Source organism: Desmodus rotundus, chromosome 5 (genome assembly GCF_022682495.2).
Source record: "Desmodus rotundus isolate HL8 chromosome 5, HLdesRot8A.1, whole genome shotgun sequence".
Lineage (NCBI taxonomy): Eukaryota > Metazoa > Chordata > Mammalia > Chiroptera > Phyllostomidae > Desmodus > Desmodus rotundus.
In genome coordinates, this window is record NC_071391.1 from 111,600,012 (window position 1) to 111,619,551 (window position 19,540).

The 19,540-nt window shown below is 41.4% G+C and overlaps 1 protein-coding gene across 4 annotated transcripts in view; it reads right to left on the bottom strand.

Annotated features, from left to right (window-relative positions):
• CTNNA2 (catenin alpha 2) overlaps positions 1 to 19,540 on the bottom strand; it is a 1,072,448-nt gene that overhangs the window by 699,103 nt on the left and 353,805 nt on the right. For 3 of the 4 annotated variants that reach the window (XM_053924989.1, XM_053924987.1, XM_053924988.2), the window contains exon 7: positions 4,778 to 4,981. In XM_053924989.1, coding sequence (XP_053780964.1) covers positions 4,778 to 4,981 — 204 coding nt within the window. Of the gene's footprint in view, positions 1 to 4,777; positions 4,982 to 14,558; positions 14,684 to 19,540 lie in introns of those variants that run through there. The other variant, XM_053924990.2, reaches the window with a different exon arrangement.

Below are 19,540 nucleotides of genomic sequence, written 5' to 3' on the forward strand. Positions count from 1 at the left end.
CTAGTGGTGAGCTGTGCACTGAGAAGTAGCAGCCCCATGCATCTCCTTAGTGTACTGTGGTTAGTTTCCGTGCTTCGCGTAAGTATCGCATTTTTTCAGTCGTTTATATGAACGTCAACCATACTTGGATATTTTTGGTGATACAACTTTGCAACAAATATTTTTCCTACTACACTCACCTTTCAAATGCAATCTGTCTAGCAGAGTACCCAGGCATTGAAAAGTGTGCAAATTACAAATTGTTACTACATCTGAGTAAATCGTAAATTTCTGTGCAACCAAAGCCAATGAGGACACCACCCAAAGACACCACACTGGTGTGACTGAGGTCACTGCAAGCGTCATCCACACTGAGCAGTGTCGATTGTAGGGCTGTACGACACATTCCTCTCACTGGCTACTTTTCAAGCAAATTTTGTTTGAAACACAGTGGGAATTTGAGCACTTTACTTTGCTGCTGCTGGCCTGAGCCACCCTCTTCTCATGAATTACTCCAGTGTCTCCTCACCTGTCCTCTTGCTTTTTCACCCTTGTACTCCTATGTCCTGTCTTTAACTCCTAAGTCATGGTACTTTATGCCCAACACTCTCCCATGCCCTTCCATTCCACTAAAGTAAAAATCAAATTCTATATAATGATGCATAAGACATAGTCGGACACCTTGTTACCTGGCAGATCCCATCTACTCCTCCCCACTCACTGCCTATAGCCACACGAGCTTCCCCATGAAAGTCCCTCAAGCACCTTGCCACGCCTTCATCTCCAAAGGTCTTTGACCGAACGTATTCACCTCCATGAACCACTTCCAGGACATCCTACTTACAGCTGTACCCACGCTCTTTGTCATCAGGTTTTATATTTTCCCATTTCACTTATCACCATCTGAGATTAACTCTTGCTCAAATTATTTATTTACTGTCTGTCTCCCTCAACTAGAGGATAAGCCCCCTGAGAGCAGATAATTTCATCTATTTCGCTCCCTTCTGTATCTTCGGGAGCCTAGAACAAAGCCTGGCACAAAATATAGCCAGGGAAACAAGACACATTTGTTGAATGACTACAATATTCTAAATTTGAATCCATCACAAAATTTTTATCAATAAAGTAACATGTTAAATTGTTTCCTATCAAGGGGTCATTTTTAAGAATTTTTTTGTGAGATGAAAAAAATTTTACCACCACAGGAAAAAAGCTGTATAAAGTTACCAGTTCCAGAGAACAGTTTACGTGATCATTACAATTTGGAAGATAATATTTACAGTACTCGGCATAACACTGCAACAGCCTCACTGATGGCGTGACTCCGAAGGCCACACTTCGTAGTGAAAAGGAGTCTCCGCCCATTAGTGCCCACAGGTGTACAATAATGGTGTTCTAGTTAAAGAGGGGTCATGCTTAGGGCTCTTCCCACTTTGAGCTACTTTATAAACTTGAGAGAACAAACAGAGGCCACCCAAGGCTTCCTAAACTATCCCAACTGTCTTTCCCAGCACAGCCAGGTTCCACCATAGTTTTTACCACATGCTTCTGTTCACCCAGTCCTTTTATTTCAGACCACAGTTTCTTCCAGGTGCACGATGTTTGTTACACCTTCAGTCACATATACACATTCATGCATTCGAATGCACTGTTGTGGAAGTATCCCACACACAACGATACACCGCTGAGCTCAGGGTGATCTACGCAGCTACAGCATGGCTCACGCCCCCTCCCCACACTTCCTTTCCCTAATCATTTAGTACCCAGCTCTTCTCTGCGCCTCTTTCCCCTCCGTCCATATCACTCAGCACTTCTAAGATTTTACAACAGCTTCACCTACAAGTGAGCGTTATAAGCTGAATCTTCACCAGGGACTGATCGGGAGACTTCTGGAATCCAGAAATGTCAGTTATGTCAATGTTTAAATTTTTTCTTGTCAATCTAATGGCTTGTTTATCCTAATGATAGAGCCTATTGCATCAAGAGGAAAGTCTAAGGAGGTACAGTTTGACAGAACCTTTATGCTCAGGGCTTACTGAAACAAAATCTTGTAAATAGCCTTGGCACAACTGACTAATTTATTGGTCGGTATTAAGTACAAGAGACTTTTCTGTCAGGACACAGATGTGTCTGTGTTTTCATATTAGTATATGCTGTATCAAAATGCATATATATTGATATCATGGCAGTAGAACTGAGTGAACTGAATAGGGTTATGGAATGTGTCTAGCTGAATCCAGTGCTACCTTAAAATCACCAAAGAAGTACAAAGTCCAAGTAGATTTTACACAGTTTATATACTAGGTTGGCCAAAAGTTCATTTGGTTTTTCTGTAAGATGGCTCTAATAGTGCTTAGTTGTCTTCAACTTCATTCAAAACAATTTTGCTAGATTGTATTGTGACAGCTGTCATATCAGTGTGCATTTAAAAAAAAAGCATCAAAATTGGTGAATTTTTGTGTAGCCATTTTAATGTTGAAGATGGAAGAAAATCAGCCATACTTTCAGCATATTATGCTTTATTATTTCAAGAAAGATAAAAATGTAACTGAAACACAAAAAATGATTTGTGTGTATAGAGAAGGTGCTGAGACCAACTGAGTGTGTCAAAAGTGATACGCGAAGTTTGTGCTGAACACTTCTCATTGGACGATGCTCCACGGTTGGGTGGACTAGTTGAAGTTGACAGCAATCAAATCAAGACATTAGTTGAGAACAATCAATGTTATACCACACGGGAGATATCCAATGTACTAAAAAACCCCAAATCAATAAGGTCATTGGTAAAAATGAAAAATGTGTCTTTTACAGAAAAAACTAAACAGAATTTTTGGCCAACCCAATAAAAGTCAGTAAGAGGTGTTTTAGTTCTGCCTTTTGATCCTGTTGGTTTAATGTGAATAGAATTTGCACATTTTGAAATTTAAACAGTAAACTAACCAATGTGTTGTCTGTACCCACATCAAAGAAGAAACCAAGTTTTCAATAAAAATATAACACATTCCTGAATCACAAGAAAAACAAGTACCTGGAGTCAATAAAATACAAAAATCCATCATCTCTGCTGATCTAAATGAATTTATACTAAAAAGGAAAACCTCTCCTTGACAGGATTCTGTACACCAAACCGAAAATTACATGTCACATCTTGATCAACTCTTCTTTAGTAACGCCCTGTAATTTCTATTCACTGGAACATCCTTTTTTTCTGATTGATTTGTATTGAGATCTTAACCATCAGTGTGATCTCTTCAGTTTGCACGTCCTTCTTCGGCAATGATTCTTCTTTGATAGAAATTACCAGCACATGTTAATATAAAACCAAATCCCACATACAAGTAATTAGCCTGTTGCTATTCTGTCAAAAGCAACAACAAACAGAATACTAGGCTTCACAGTATTCTTTTTTTGTTAGATCTGCTATTCCAAAGATTCACACAGGGTGGGAGACACTGACAAACAACATTTCTAGCTTTCTCCTGCACAGCACTGTGGACCAAAGTCACAGAAAGTGTTGGCCCAGTGCCTCACAGAGAAGGCCCCATAAGCAGCTGGGCACCGCATGAGGCATCCACACTTTATCCTTTGTGCCCTGAAAACGAGCAAGTCTTCCAAAATCAAAGAATCTGAAGGTTCATGAAAAGAAAACAGATTTTGTTGCATAGTGTGTAGGATATTCTACATCTTTTAGCATCCTAGCTCAAAGCTCCCTGCAGATGCTAGCAGGAGCAGCACCGTTCCTATCAATGCTGACTTCTGGCTTAACCCATGGGCTTCATGTCAGGTAGGGTCTGAACTGGAAGAGGAATCGGGCTGTTGGGAGGGACACGGACTGGCTGCTTTATCTCATAATTGCCTCAGACTGTTCTGGCAGGATCCAGACTGGCCTTCAGAAGCTGTGCGCAGGTACAACGTCCCTGTTCCTTACCTGACCACTGAAGAGGGTAGGCCTTCAACATGTAATACCCAGACCTCACTTCGCTGTCTTTTTCCCACTTTCTGCTATATTCTCCCACACCCTGGAGACCAGCACAGAAAGAACTCAAGATCTCTCACAGTTCCAAGTCCTGGGCATCAACAATATCACCTTGGCTGAATAAATGTAGCAAATCAATACAAACATGATTTGGTATCTTTCAAAGCAAAGAATAATGGTTTTACCTCCTTTTTTATAGTTTTCATGCTACAAGAACTGACACAGTTTGTAAGTGCAGGAGAGGACAGCTGTTATCTGTGCTGCAACACAGTGGACACCACGGCCACCCCTTTGAAAACGTGCAGCCCCCCTCATAAAATTTCTGATGGCACAACGAATCAGTAACCTTCCTGCAAGTTTTACTGCACTGAGAACATTTCCACCTTATCCAACCCTGCAAAAACATTAAGAAGCTATCGCACTTATTAACGCCTTTTAGGATCGAAGACTAGCATCTGTAGTAATCCTTGGCTTTGAAAGTGCTTTGTAAAAGAGGACATGAGTGTATCCTCAGTTATTTCCATCAACCAACAACTTTTACCAACTGAAACTCTACCTCAATCAAAGGCCAGCCACTAGAGGGACCAAGAAATCACTCAAGCAAAAAGCCAAAGTTTTCCTAAAAAGACTTTCCCTTCCACTACGTGCCTCCAAACCAAAATGCAACCTGAGACAACATCAGACTCTCCCCAAGCTTTTCTCTGGTTTCACCTATCCTTGTGGAACACCTGGCCTTATCTCACGCTGTACATGCTGAACCAAGAGTCCCAGATCGCACACCAGAGTCCACCGCGACGTGAGCGCGGATGGCGCAGGACTTACGTTGTTCATGTACTCGCTGAGCAGGTCCTGCAGCGCCTGCCGCACGGCGTTGCATTCGGCCACGATCCTCTCGCGCCGGTCGTCCCGTGTGCACGAGGAGTCGGCCATGAGTGCGGCTCCACTGATGATGCTCTCCAGCCGCTCCTCCAGGGACGGCCTGAACCTGGCCTCGCTGAACGTCATGGGATCCAGGATAATCTTATTCTGAAAGTAGTATCAAAAAAATAAAATAAAATAAAATAAAATCAGCAGAGAAGAGATGACTGCCTTTGCACCCTGTTTCCTACAGCAGAACTATCTGAGGTCAGGACAAGACTGTGGAGAAGCGGTTGTTCACTTAGACAAATCCTAGAGTGGCCTTGACAAAGTATCAACTTTGTGAAAGATAGTGTGCTCTAAATTAATCTTTGCGGAGAAAACAGAGCATCTTGTTCGAAGAATGTGTTCTTGGCAAAGGCGATCTCAACTGAAGAGTTTTCAAGTGAGATGGTAACAGTGGCTTGGTGTTTTAAAAAAACGTGTAGCCTTCAAGGAATGCCCATTCCATGCAGCTTTGGGGGGATATGGGAAGACCGTAGAGCCCCAGAGCGAGAACAGGATATGGAATTAACATGTTAGGGTGCATGGGTGGTGACAGCCATACCCAACCACCTTGGGCAAGGCCGAGAGCCCCACAGCAGGGTGCCTGCAAAACTTGGGCAAATTGTATCCAATAGGCACATTCAACACAGAGCACTTTCCACTAGAAACTAATATCTTTTGTGTAAAAACAAGTATTCTACAAAAGGAGCTCTGTGTGTGTGTGTGTGTGTGTGTGTGACAATGAACTGTTCTGAAGGAGCCCAGACAAAGGGAAAAATAGAGATGTTTCCGTAAAGAAAGGTGTCATGGAGGATTTAAACTTAGTTTTGCCCCTGATGAGCCTGGAAATGTGTAGGTAGAGGTGTCCAGAAGTGGACAGAAATATGCATCCAGAATTCATAAGTATTAACATGTCTAAGGATCTGAGAATTGTCCAGGAGATGTGGACATAAGGTAGCAAATGGCATACTAGTAAACCAAACATAACAAGAAGAGCAGGCCAGAGAAGACCCATTAATATCAAGTTCCAAGGGTATGCAGAAGGAAAAGAACCAAATAAGTAGAAAACATAGAAGGATAGGGGCACAACCTGAAAATTATTCCCAGGAAATCAAGGAGCAAATGGTGAAGTATGTGATAACTGACAGTATGAAATAGAGAGGTAAAGTTGACTCTGTCCAATGGCTGTTTTCCACTAGAGACCCTTCTTCTGCTCAAGACAAGGGAAAAGGCCCACCAAAGTGGAATGCCTGCCGCAGGAAAGAGTGTGCTCATCGCCACTGGAGGGGCACGCTCAGAGGTCCAAGGACTAGAGGGGTGGTGATGGGGAAATGGTCTTCCAACTCTAGGATCCTACGGTGGGACTGCCACTCTATTGCTATTTCCTCTAATGTTCATTATTCCTTAAATGTTTGTCATATGCACACACACATACACACACACGATGGATATATAGTATATAAAGAGTATACATATATACTACATATATACAATAGACATGTAGATATATAGTATGTATGTATAGTATAGCATATACAGTATGTACATATACTACATATCTATCCTGTATATATACACACATACACCCCACATATATCTCATATATACATAAAACAATTATCTTGCCTACAAATATAACAGAAAAGCAAATGAGAGTTGGTAGTTATTCCTTTGCTTAATACCTATTAATGTTCTTACTGGAGTGCTTGGTGCTAAAGAGAGAGTGGAGAGAATAAAAAACACTTGTGTGATTTTTTCTGAATGGAATATAAAATAACGGCTTATTAATTACAAAACAGGTCTGGGCTTTGTGCTCTGGGAAGGTTTGCCTTAACTCTCCAAAGCATCCTAAGGTGTTTACAGGCCATAGTGCTTGAAGCATCTGATACCTTAATTCCTGGTAAAATATGAATCTCCATAACCGAGACATCTTTTCAGCACAAAGACTATGAACTCCTGAGGAATGAGTTCAAGCAGGTGACAACTGAGGAAAGAGAAACCCTCTAAACACAGACCAGGTCTGAGGTCTGCTGTTTCCTAGGAATCTTGGATTTCCTAGGAAATCACTTATTGATCAAAGCTCCCTCCTGAGTTTAGAGGGCAAATGCATGAAGGCATGCCAACAGGGGCTAGCCTTTGTGTGGTAGGTTTTGGCATGAAGACCTCCTTCACATCTGTACTCTCTTAGATCTTACAAAGAGGATAATTTTTACTGAAATCACAATAGTGTTACTCAGACCCTGTGCCTTATGCCGTAGTAACCTTCCAAATAGTCTCAAAAACTCATGTGAAGCCCTGGTTTGTGTGGCTCAGTGGATCGAGTGCCAGCCTGTATGCCAAAGGGTCGCCAGTTCCGTTCCTGGTCAGGGCATATGCCTGGGTTGCAGGCCAGGTGCCCGGAAGGGGGAGTGCGAGAGGCAACAACACATTGATGCTTCTCTCCCTCTCATTAAAGAAAAAGAAGGAAAAAGAAAAACCCCATGTGAAGTCCTCAGGACAACAGATGTCTTTGCATGGTATATCCCTACAGCTGCGATTCCCAAAAGAAGGCTGAGGGGAACACAGGTGTTCACGCTACACCTGCTCTCTGTACCAGAGCTGCGTCTGCAATGACCCTTCCCAGTAGGATCCACTTTGATTCTCTGTCTCTTTCTCACTCTCCTTTTCTTCATTTCTACTGCTTTTCAGTTAACACATTTATGATAGTTTTACCATGCAATATACATGAGTACTGATAATCTAATTAAAGAAACACTTCATTAAAACATAATCAGACTATTTTCCTTCATAAAGATTATTGATTTTCAAAGAACGCTCTCACAGATACCCCTATCAATACAAATCACAATACAAATTATTTGTTCTGTTTTGAATTTCCAGTAGCCTCTAAAGAATCATATATTGGCTGTTTATTAAACTTGGGACTAAAAAATACGAAGAAGTACCAATTTGATGAAAGTATACTGAGGTAGATTTGAACTCTTCAATGAGGGCAACTGTAAAACAGCTTCTCTGCAGAACAGAGAAAAATTTACTACTGATGTTCAAACATTATTGTCTAAATTATATTCTATGGAACACTGAGCTTAGAGATATAATGTTTTGATGAAAAAATAAGGGTTTTTTTTGCCAAATATGCTTTGGAAATCTTGTATGGCCCAAAGCAAATTATCACATGAAATGCTTTGGAAGCTCTGCATTAAAGAAGTCAGTTTACTGTATGTAGCATTTCTCAAACCAACGGGAGCATAGAGGGTCCCCTTTAAAACACACACATTATCTATGAGAATCTAAGGAACACACTTCGGGAAATGTAGCAACAAAGAACTTGCAGTGTCAGCTGAATGAGCTTCCTACCTTCCCTGGCCCGGGGCTGTCAGAAAAGAGAATGCCCTGCGACACTGAGCTTAAAAAACTGCATAAAAGCTACACTATTCATCACATTTCTAATGGAATTATTCATTATTTATAGTTTATAGGGTGAAAGCTTTTTAAAAAATCTCCCTGGAAGAAAAGTAAATTTACAATAGTCCAGTCTACACCTGTGGTAGACAGGGGAGTGTTGCAATGATGGATGTGAAAAGTCCAGAGGGGAGAAGCCACTAAGGGGAGAGAGAAGGCATGAAGATCAAGGGCAGTGAAGATGTGTCGTGTGTGTGTGTGTGTGTGTGTGTGTGTGTGTGTGTCCGGGGGGCGTATGGATCACCTGTGTGTATTCATCTATAAGAGGGTGGGTGTGGGTTGTGTGTAAAGGGGAATGTGTGTGTGTGAGCCTGTGCATGGTAGGGCATATGGGTTGTTAGTGTGTGTGTGTTCAGAGAACTGGCCAGATCTCAAACAGGATTTAGGCTATGGGAAAAGAATAAGAACACAAACAAACAGACAAAAACAAAAAAACAAAAAACAAAAACAAAGCAAAACAGAACCAAATGAAGCCAGGGGCTTAGAGGAAAGGATGGCAGTTGCTAAAGTAATGGGAAAACAAACTTTCAGAGCTGAATCCTGAGCAAGACATACAGAGAAGGAAAGCCAAAGCGAAGTGAGGGAGGAGTATTAGCTTCTGCATTATTCTGAAGTGACCTAAAACATAAATATCCAGCAAGGTTCTCTTTGCTAGCACATTTCAGTGTCATTTCAGAGGAGCAAACAGATCGCCTGCTTTTCCTCAGGCAGCACAGACGGGCCTCACCTTTGTGCGACTGCCCTCTCCTGGCGGGAAGGGACACAGCAGCATCAGCATTCAGCATCAAAACTCGCTTCCCTTCCTGGTCACTGAGGGAATATTTTAAGCACCAAAACCAGAAAGGACAGGCCAAGACACTCGATCTTTCCCTTTATGAAAAAGGTGTGCTCCTGTGAGAGGATTTCTGTGATGTTTCCACCTGTACTGACTTATTTTAGCCCACTGAGATTTTATATTTTAAATGTCTCTTGTTTGCCATTCTTAAAACTCATTAATTTTTTTTATCATTTTGATCTTTCATTTCCATCTTCTATCGTCATGTTACTTCACTTGAAAATCGTGGGCCTACATTTCTTACTTTATCTTTTTCTTTTTTAAAAAATAAGACTTACTTTATCTTGTCTATTTTCATTCTGCTTATTTGGCTTTAATATTTTGTGTTTTGTAATTTTATTTATTTATATTTTAGTAATATCTTTACTTTAAAAATTACTGTCTTCACTTTTATAATTTCTGGCGTGGCAATTGGAAAGCACGGCCTTGAAGAAATAAGCCACAATAATTCATCCCCAAGCAAAGGAAGCTAGGATTCTGCTCTGTCATCAAGCCAGTTCTGTAATGGTCTCTCTAGTCCTACATAACTGATTTCCCATTATTTCCCATTATTTCCCATTTTACCTTGAAATAAATCAGTAGACCTTATGGTTCAAAACTACCTCTCAGAATAATACATTTACCTGTACTCACTGCACATGCAATTGTTAGAGGCTGCAATTGTTAAATCACACCTATCGCCATGCTCTCTCTGAGGAGTTATGTGATCTAAGAGTCCAGAACAATCACGGCACAATGAGTTATGCTTGATGCAGGCTCTGATACAATTGGAGGCAGCAGAGACCTCTGCAAAAGCAAGAAGTTGAATGCACTACAAATGGTGTGGTAGGTCCACAGTCGTGTGTCCTTGATATTAATGTCCCCATCTTACCGAAATGGTAGACGATGCCAAAGATGTTGCCTCATGGTCATTCAGCCAAGAAATGAGGACACCAGAACTTGAACACAGGTCTTTTCCTGTCCAGCCCAGTGTGCCTTCCATTGTATCAGACTGCAGACATTCCATTGAAATAAGCTAAGTTCATCAAAATTGTAAGTATGTATTTATACTTTAAAAACTATGAAACTCCCTTAAACCAAATACAAAGACATAAGTATCATCTGTTTGTCATCTGGATCATCTTGCCCTTCTGATGGATAATGAGGCGTATAGCCACCTCAACAGATGGGTGCCAGGTACTGCAGATGTCTGAGGGCACAGACTGAATAATCCTTTATTTCAAGACGTTCACTGTCTAGTCAAAAATAAAGACATGTAAAACCAATTATAATTTGGAAAATATAGCGATGATGTTAAGAAAAGACACTAACAGCAATTTGCACAGTTGGGCGGTGGGAGGTAGAGAAATCTCTCCGGAGACTATTGCTCTTCAGCGAAGATTTCAAGAGTGAACAAACAGTTGGACAAGCAAAGTCAGGAACAGGAAGAGGCAATGAGACAGAACAGGAAGTGGGAACAAATGCTGAATTGAGAGATAGCATGGTAGAAGAAGAGGTTCCTTGAAGCTGAAGGGTAAAGTGTGAAGTCACAAGTACAGTGCCATGGAGGTTCCCCAAGCAACTCCCCTTTGAGAGAAACTTTGATGTGAGTGTAGCTAACCAATCTTTCCATCTTATGGACCTGTAGTTCCATGATAGTTTCACAAGGACCCACACTTGACCCTAGGTAGCCCCTGTCAATCACTGAGCACAAGCAGTCATTCCTGCCCAATGGAGACTTCTCCAACAGGCAAGCTGTGCTCCTGCTCTAGACTCCCCACTGGCCTGACCTGACCAAGACTTTCCCAAAACTGCGCTGAGGCTCTTTGCACACAATCCTCTTTTTTTCTTGCTCTCCTTTCACAAGTGTTTGACCTGCGCTGTGGTCAAAAAGCTCTCTCAGGCTATTTCTTCTGGTTCTTTCCCACTTTTTCCTTCACAGGCAATTCCTCCTACATGTCTAACCCCATCTATCTTGGCATTCGCTTCTCCAAGGATCTGACGGGGCAAAAAAAGGAGTAAGAGACAAAGTCGGTGAGGAGTCCAACAGCCATGACCTGCAGAAATTTTCATGGCAACTAGGAAGCTTTCACTTGGTGAACACCCCTTTAGATGATGGTCACCCAGAGCTTAAGAAAGTAGGAGAGGCCTAATCCTGTTTGATTTGAGATGGTTTCCTGGAAGATGGGGAAGGTACCTTTGGCAGGACTATAAGTAGGAGGCAAAGGAGACATCACTAAGCCTTCAGAACCCAGAAGAAAGATGGGAAGAGTGCAAGATAGTGTTTGTATAAGTTAAGAGAAAGGCACATATTGGGACACATTTCAAACGCCATCTGCAAGACTTCGAGAGATATATAGGCTGTGAGAATGAACGTGTCAAAGATAAAACCTAAATTCCTAGCATGGGCAACATCAACAATGCAGGCATCAGCAAGCTATATCCTGTATGTCAGCTGCCTATTTTGTAACTAAATTTGTATTAGAACACAGACCCATTCCTTTACATATTGTCTATGGTTCTTCTCACACCACAGTGGCAGAATTGAAGTTAGGACAGAAACTGTCCACAAAGCTTGGAATATTTACTACTGACCCTTTAAGAAAATATTTGCTAGCCTTGAACAATTGTGATAGATGAAGAAGAGCAGGTTTAAAATGCCTATGATTCATTTAAGTCAAGGAGGCTGGTGGAAAGTTGATTAAAAGTGCATAAAAACATGTACGGTATGAAGACTTGTGATCATCAGAATAAAGGCAGAAGTAGAAGCCATGATAACAGATATGATTCCCAAGGAGAAATAACAGAGTGAGAACAGCAGTGAACCCAAGCACACCATTGGGAAGCCCTCAATGTATAACAGAGAAAGAGCCTCCAATGACACCATAAAGAATGGTCAGAGAAGAACTCACATGACTCCACTCCAGGAAGACAAAAAACCCAATTAAAAAATGGGCAAAGGACTTGAACAGACACTTCTCCAAAGAGGACATATAGAGGGCCCAGAGACACATGAAAAGATGCTCAGCATCACTGACTATCAGAGAGATGCAAATTAAAACCACAATGAGATACCACTTCACACTGGTCAGAGTGGCCAACATAAACAAATCAACAAACAAGTGTTGGAGAGGATGTGGAGAAAAGGGAACCCTAGTACATTGTTGGTGGGAATGCAGACTGGTGTGGCCACTGTGGAAAACAGTATGGAATTTCCTCAGAAAACTAAAAATGGAACTGCCTTTTGACCCAGCAATTCCACTGCTGGGATTATACCCTAAGAGCCCTGAAACACCAATCCAAAAGAACCTATGCACCCCAATGTTCATAGCAGCACAATTTACAATAGCCAAGTACTGGAAGCAACCTAAGTGCCCATCAGCAAATGAGTGGATCAAAAAACTATGGTACATTTACACAGTGGAATTCTATGCAGCAAAAAGAAAGAAGGAGCTTATACCCTTGTGACAGCATGGATGGAACTGGAGAGCATTATGCTAAGTGAAATAAGCCAGGTGGCGAGAGACAAATACCATATAGTCTCACCTTTAACTGGAACATAATCAAGAGAAGAAAAAAAAAAACAAAATATAACCAGAGTCATTGAAGTTAAAAACAATGTAACAATAGCCAGAGGGGAGGGGGGAGGGAGCAGTAGGAAGAAGGGTTTTCAGGAACTACTATAAAGGACACATGGACAAAACCAAGGGGGAGGGTGGAAGCAAGGGAGGGAGGTGGGTTTGAATGGGGTTGGGGTGGAGGGGTGGGGAGAAAATGCAGACAACTGTAATTGAATAACAATAAAATAATTTTTTTTTTTAAAAAGAATGGTCAGAGAGATCTGGCTACACCCAGGAGGCTGTATGGCCATAGTTGACAAGGGAGAACATCAAGAAATTCTACAAAGAAGGTAAGATCAGAGCTGAAAATGTCCATTGAATTTGGATGTTAGGACATTACTGGCTATAAATTGTGGGCTTACATGTGTATATCTCTGGGTGTACTGTATTCATATATTTATAAATATCTTAATCCAAAAGCCACATTAGGCTCAATGGAGAGTAACAGAAGCAATGTAGCTAATGCTGAGACAAAACAAAAATATTTTCAAACTCATAAAAAATTATGTAATATTTTTCTGAATCGTCTAGAAATCACATGCAGAAAAGAGAACTAAATGGTACTAAGATTAAAGAGAAGATAAAAGTGTAATATACTGATGATATATTATAGAATTGTATACCTGAAACCTCTATAATTTTATTAACTACTTTTACCCCAATAAATTCAATTTAAAAAAAGACAGAAGATAAAACTAGAGTTGACCCTTGAACAACACAGGTTTGGACTGCATGGGTCCCCTTCTATGCAGCTTTTTAAGAAAATAAACATGGGTGGCCCTGCCCTCACCTGTGTGGCTCAGTTGGTTGGAGAACGTGCTATAAACCAAAAGGTCGCAAGTTGGACTTGGGGTCAGGGCAGGGCACATACTTAGGTTGCATGTTTGATTCTCGGTCGGGGTGTCTACAGAAAGCGACTGATTGGTGTTTCTCTCTCACGTCAATATTTCTGTCTGTCTGTGTCTCACCCTCTCCCTTCCTCCCTTCCCCTCTCTCTAAAATCAATAAGCATGTCCTTGGGTGAGGACTAAAAATTAAATAAATAAAAATAAATAATAAAATTTGCCCCCTGTATCCACTGGTTTTTCATCTGCAGATTTTAGCATCCCAAGATCAAAAACTATTTTTGATCCACAGTTGGGAATCCACAGATGGGTAAGGCCCATCCTGCACCGTTTTACATAAGAGACTTGAGCGTGCACGGATTGGTACCACAGGGGTCCTGGAACCATCCTCTGTGATCCTCTGTGACTATTTCTGATTGCAGGTTTTACAACTGTTTATTTTGAAGAAATGAGAATCAACCAAAAAAGTACTACAAATTAAATGTTTTTTTTTTCACGAAGCCAGTTTTATTCCTGTGTGAAATCAATTGCCTTCATATATACAAGGTATATCAAATTGGAAGACCAAATTTACCATAATAGGAAGTGCAAAAAAAAACCAAACACACATAAAAAACACACCTAGATGTCAACTAGATACAGCAAGAAAAGTGTTGGAGAGGTGAATAAATTGTGCAGACACACACTGAGAGCAAAGGACAGAGCTAGAACTGGGAAGCAGGCAGCTCCCGAGTCCAGGACCCAGCCACAGCACGACGTTGCTTTCCTCGTGCCCTTTCCGCACGCGTGGGGGAAATCACCACGAGGAAATACACGCCACCGTCATTTCTCCACCTCAAACACTGAAACAGCAGAAGCACATGACCCCTTCATACTTGAAGACAATATAAAAACCAGTGAACAACAACCAGGGAGAAAAGATCTAAAATGCTACTTTATCTTATTTTTTAATTTCTTACCTGTTTCAAACCGGTCAGCAGACATTAGAATACACTTTTACTACCAAGAAGAAAAGCAAATGTATCTGAGTCTTTCTTTGGCTGGGAATTAACCATCCTAAAGCTGCGTTGCATCCGACTGCACTCCACCAGCTGAGAAAGGTGAAGGCTTTCTTCTTTCGTAGCCAAGCAACAGCTTGTTAAAGACCGGGAGAAAATCTTTTTAGAATGTACGGCTTTTATTGTTAATTAAACCCTTTAGAGTACTACTTAGTCATTTCAAATGTATATAGAATTTTCAAAATGTAAAAAAAGACAACAACAACAACAAAACAATTTGATAATGGCATGGACCAATTTTAATCATTTGTTTTCCCAAATTTAATCTTATAAGACATGGAAAAAGCAAATGCTAGTGGTACGAGAAATTCCTGTGGTTTTTGTTTTGTTTTTGACCAGCCTGTAAGAGATATGTGTCCTGGGTTTTAACTTCCTTCGTAGTTCAAGGTGGTGATTAAGGAAAACGATAAACTGCTGTTCTAGCTCATAAACACCAGAACCTCACCACCTGCTGTCCAATGTAACTATTTCGAATCAAACAAGCAGAAGAAAGAATGTCAGCTGCCCTTATCTAGTTATTCACTTTCGTTTTTTACAGATCTCAAAAAGGAATCTCAAAGGGGAAGGCAACATTTGGTAAATTCATATGACCTTCTTAAGTGGAATAATTAAAACAATGAAAGACAGAAAGCCTAGATGACAGTGCATGTTTAGGTGAGGGCATATTTCCCCTTTAACTACTCTGAGCTTTTGCCAGGAATACGCAATGATGTACACACACCTTCACGTCCTTTCTTTGGCACTTTTTAACACCGCTCCATTCTTCTGTTTACCTCTGCAAGTTCACAGTGTGTCGTGTGCCCTGTCTTGAAGTATAACTGGGTGGGTTTTATGTTTCACTGGAACCACAGCCCTTCCTTACTCCCTCCTTCTCCAAAGTATAAAACTCCAGCGTCCTTCTGTGTCCGGCTACCTGAAGAAAGAGTATAAGGCCATGTGTTCTGGCGGTAACGTTGCCTTAGCCAGATGAAATCTGAAGATGAGCGAACATGCCTCAAGAAACGCAAGCTTTGGCTTAGCTCAGAGCTTCATACTGCCCTTGGAAACGACCTAGGCCACAGAAGGACACAGAGTCCCAGTGGGATCAAGGTTTGCTAAGGCATTAAGTTTTATTCATTGTATTATTAGGCTGCACTGACACAATCCAAAACAAAACAAACACAAACAAGTCCAAGGCAATACCTATTGACTATTCACTGCAGTAAAGTGTTTTAAAAATGTATGTTATCCAGTGAAAAGTATTTGAGTAGTGACCCCTGAGGCAGGCTCTCTCAGTTTCCAATTAAAATAACTACAGATGGAGAGAGAGGGAAAAAAAGGAATTTTACAGCACTGAAAATTGAGAACGAAAAACATCTATCTACTAAAAGGAGACATGATCATAACTCCGGCCTTGAATGCTTTAAATACTTATTTTAAAGACTGGAGTCTGAGATAAAAGCATAAATCAAGACCATTTAAAAATAACTAAGGTGTCCAAATCAAAAGCATGATCTTTGTTCAGTTTGAAACACTTTCTCTCTCTGTACTGTGTCAATAATTAACAGAGATACAGTTTCATCTTTCTCATTCTGTGCCAGGCTCTCCCCGTGAGAATCTCTCTGTGTTCACATGAAAATTATCTCATGGCCTAATTGGGGTAACATTTCCAATTGGAATGGAAAATACTAAGGATATTGAGTTTTAATCACCTTTTTAAAATTTAAGTTGCAGAAAAATGCTAACCTCCATTTTAGATTTGCCTTAATTTAAAAACTGCACAGTATCTTCAGTGATTTTTTTTGTGTCTGGTACATGAGGTCTGTCTGGAAAAAGTCCAGCCATTGTTGGTATAATGAGAATGGTTTGCACAGCATTGATGCAAGCTGGCAGCCAAGGAGAGTGGACTAGGATGTGCCTGTGTGAACATGACGACTTCACTGTAGTAGTCAGAGGGTGTGGTGGTAGATGCCATTGAGGGAGCTTCTGACTGTGAGGCCATTACATTAAAAATTTCTGAGCGAGTAGAGCAATGAATCTGCATCAAAGTTTGCATTAAGCTTGAACATTCCTCCTTGGAAACTACTTAAATGATTCAGAAGGCTGCAGCTATGGGTAACTGCTGACTGGCAGCTTCATCAGGACAACGCACCTGCTCCTGCATCGTGTCTTCTGCAGAGTTTTTTGGGGAAAACACCAAATCACCCAGGTGGTTCAGCCCCACCACAGCCCAGATTTGGTGCCCTGTGACTTCTGGCTTTTCCCAAAACTAAAACACCTTTAAAAGGGAAGAGATTTCAGACCTTCAATGAGATTCAGGAAAATATGACAGGGCAGCTGATGGTCATTGGGAGAGCTGTGTGAGGTCCCGAAGTGCCTACTTTGAAGGGGACTGAGGAGTTATTGTCCTATGTACAATGTTTCCTGTATCTTTTTCAAAAAGAGTCTATTTTTCATGGCACATGGCTAGATACTTTCTAGACAGAACTCCAATACTTAAAAATAAACTAATTATGCCATTTATCCACTAAGATATTATTTGTAATCAAATACTTCAGTTTAATCGGAAATAAATGACAAAGATGATGATGGCAATTTTAGAGCACTTTTTATTCTTAGATGTTTAATTTTTTAGTTTAACAAAGAGAAAACTATCGAAGCTCACATTAATTTCCTTTGACAGGAAAAACCGCTATTTAGGAAGACAGCCACTCACCAGTGGTAATGGACAAAAACACCGGAGGAGGAATTCCAGCTCCAGGACACCCCTCCTGGTTGGTGTGATCAAGTTTCATCTCCCCAATTATATTACCTGTGTGTTGCTGGGCTGCTGTGGGGTGTTTCCTGAGCATGATCTCACGTGCTGTTGGGGATGCAAGTTCACGACTAATCACAGTGAAGCAGGGCGACGGTAGTCACCCTCAGCTTTGCATTATAGCAACAGATTAATTAGAAACAAGCGTCCAAAATGCATTCAGTCAGATCAAGTCTTTAGAGGGTCCAAAAAAGAAAACTTGCTTTACTCTTTTGCTAAGAAAATTACCATATTATCTCTTCATTTTCTTTGAACTTTCTACATTATTGAACATCTTTTTAAAAAAAAATCAGTCTTCATCTTATTTAACTTGTGTGTGGTACTTAACACAATTTAAAACCACCCACTCTTAAAATTAAGCCTCACTACACCTAAGGAGACCCTGCTTTGCTGAGGTTCCCTCACACCCCTCTGACAGTTCCCCTCCAATCTTCTCCAGACCCTCTTCCCGATCTACCCCAGTAGGTGGTGTTTCCCAAGGTCCAGCTGCACAGAGCAGGAGCAGAGCAGACTTTCTGGACACCTTTTGACAATCTAGTATGGAGTAACTCTCAGCCATGAAAGTTATGTCAAGAGGCAAAGTGCCCCAAACCGAGGTGATGGGGTGTAATGGCAATGCCCTTGGGATGGGCCTGGAACACCTAAAACCTCAAGTCTGGACACTGGGATGAGGACTCCACCTGGACACTGATATGAGCGGGACGGCCACCCGCTGTGGGCTGTAAGGACTCAGAGCTCCGACCGCCCATGCTCAAGCTTGGCTCTAGACGAATCACACTCGGAGCCCAATGGGACTTCCACTCTACTGGACGCATGCCCCCTGCCCCCGTAGTTGCCTGGCTTGAGATGGACACCTGCCTCTCACCTGTGGACACTGCCAGTGATCAGGACTTTGCACCGGACACTCGCTCTGCACTATCACGTAAGCTCCCCCTTAATGGATGTAACCTGAGAGTAACCCTGCTGGCTTATTGGAGAGGTCTCCCCCAATAAAGCTGGCACTGTGGAAGGACACACACATATGTGAGTGGCTCCTTTTGGGGATGCTCCCTTGCTTGTGAATCCTGCTCCTTGTTCTCAAATTTCTCTCAATATCCTTTTTCTTGAAGGGTTCAACTTCACCCATAAGCCTCAGTCATCACCGACTGTGGACGCGAACTCCAGTTCCACGTCCAGTCCTCACTCCCTCGAGACCCACTCTGTTTCTACGGTTGCACACTGGACACTGACATGGCAGCTGTGAGAACGAACCCTCCACCTTCTTCCAAAGCCTAACACCCTCCTTTCACTGGAAAAAAAACAGAAGCAGGAAGAAAATGGGAACCCACAATCTCACTTCATTCTCCTAGCGCGCTAATGAACAATTAGAACCAATGAGAAATCCTCAATCATCAATATCACCAGGACAGGTGTAAAATAGTACAGAAGTGGAGAGCTTACAGCAGAATTCTGGCTCTAACTCCTTTTAGCTGGAACTTCTAGCTGAGCAGAGTTGCTTAAATGAGAAGCGTCTCAGTTTCCTCATTTGAAGAGTAATAATACAGTACCTAGACTATAGGGACTGCTGAGAAAATTAAATAATACATGTGAGGAGCTTAGAATGGTATATGACACACAGAAGAAATAAATATTAACAAGAATTCATTTGAAATCACTCTTTTTATATAATATTTTACTTCTTCACTGTCATTCTATCCTCCACCCTTTATTCAGGCCATTATCAACTTAGAAGGAAGGGGAGGTTGCCAGTTACAATGCTTTCCTATACTTTGGTATAGAAGGTCTGTCCAGAAGGCATCCAGCCATATATTATGAAAAATAGAGACATTTATTGGAGAAGATACAAGAAACATTGTACATAGGACAATGAGTCCCCTTCAAAGTAGGTATCTTGGGACCTCACACAGTTCTCCCAGCCACCATCAGCTGCTGCATTGTATTTTGCTGAATCTCATCAAGGGTCTGAAATCTCTTCCCTTTTAAAGGTGATTCTAGTTTTGGGAAAAGCCAGAAGTTGCAGGGGGCCAAATCTGGACTGTAGGTGGGCTGAACCACCTGGGTGATTTGATGTTTTGCAAAAACACTCTGC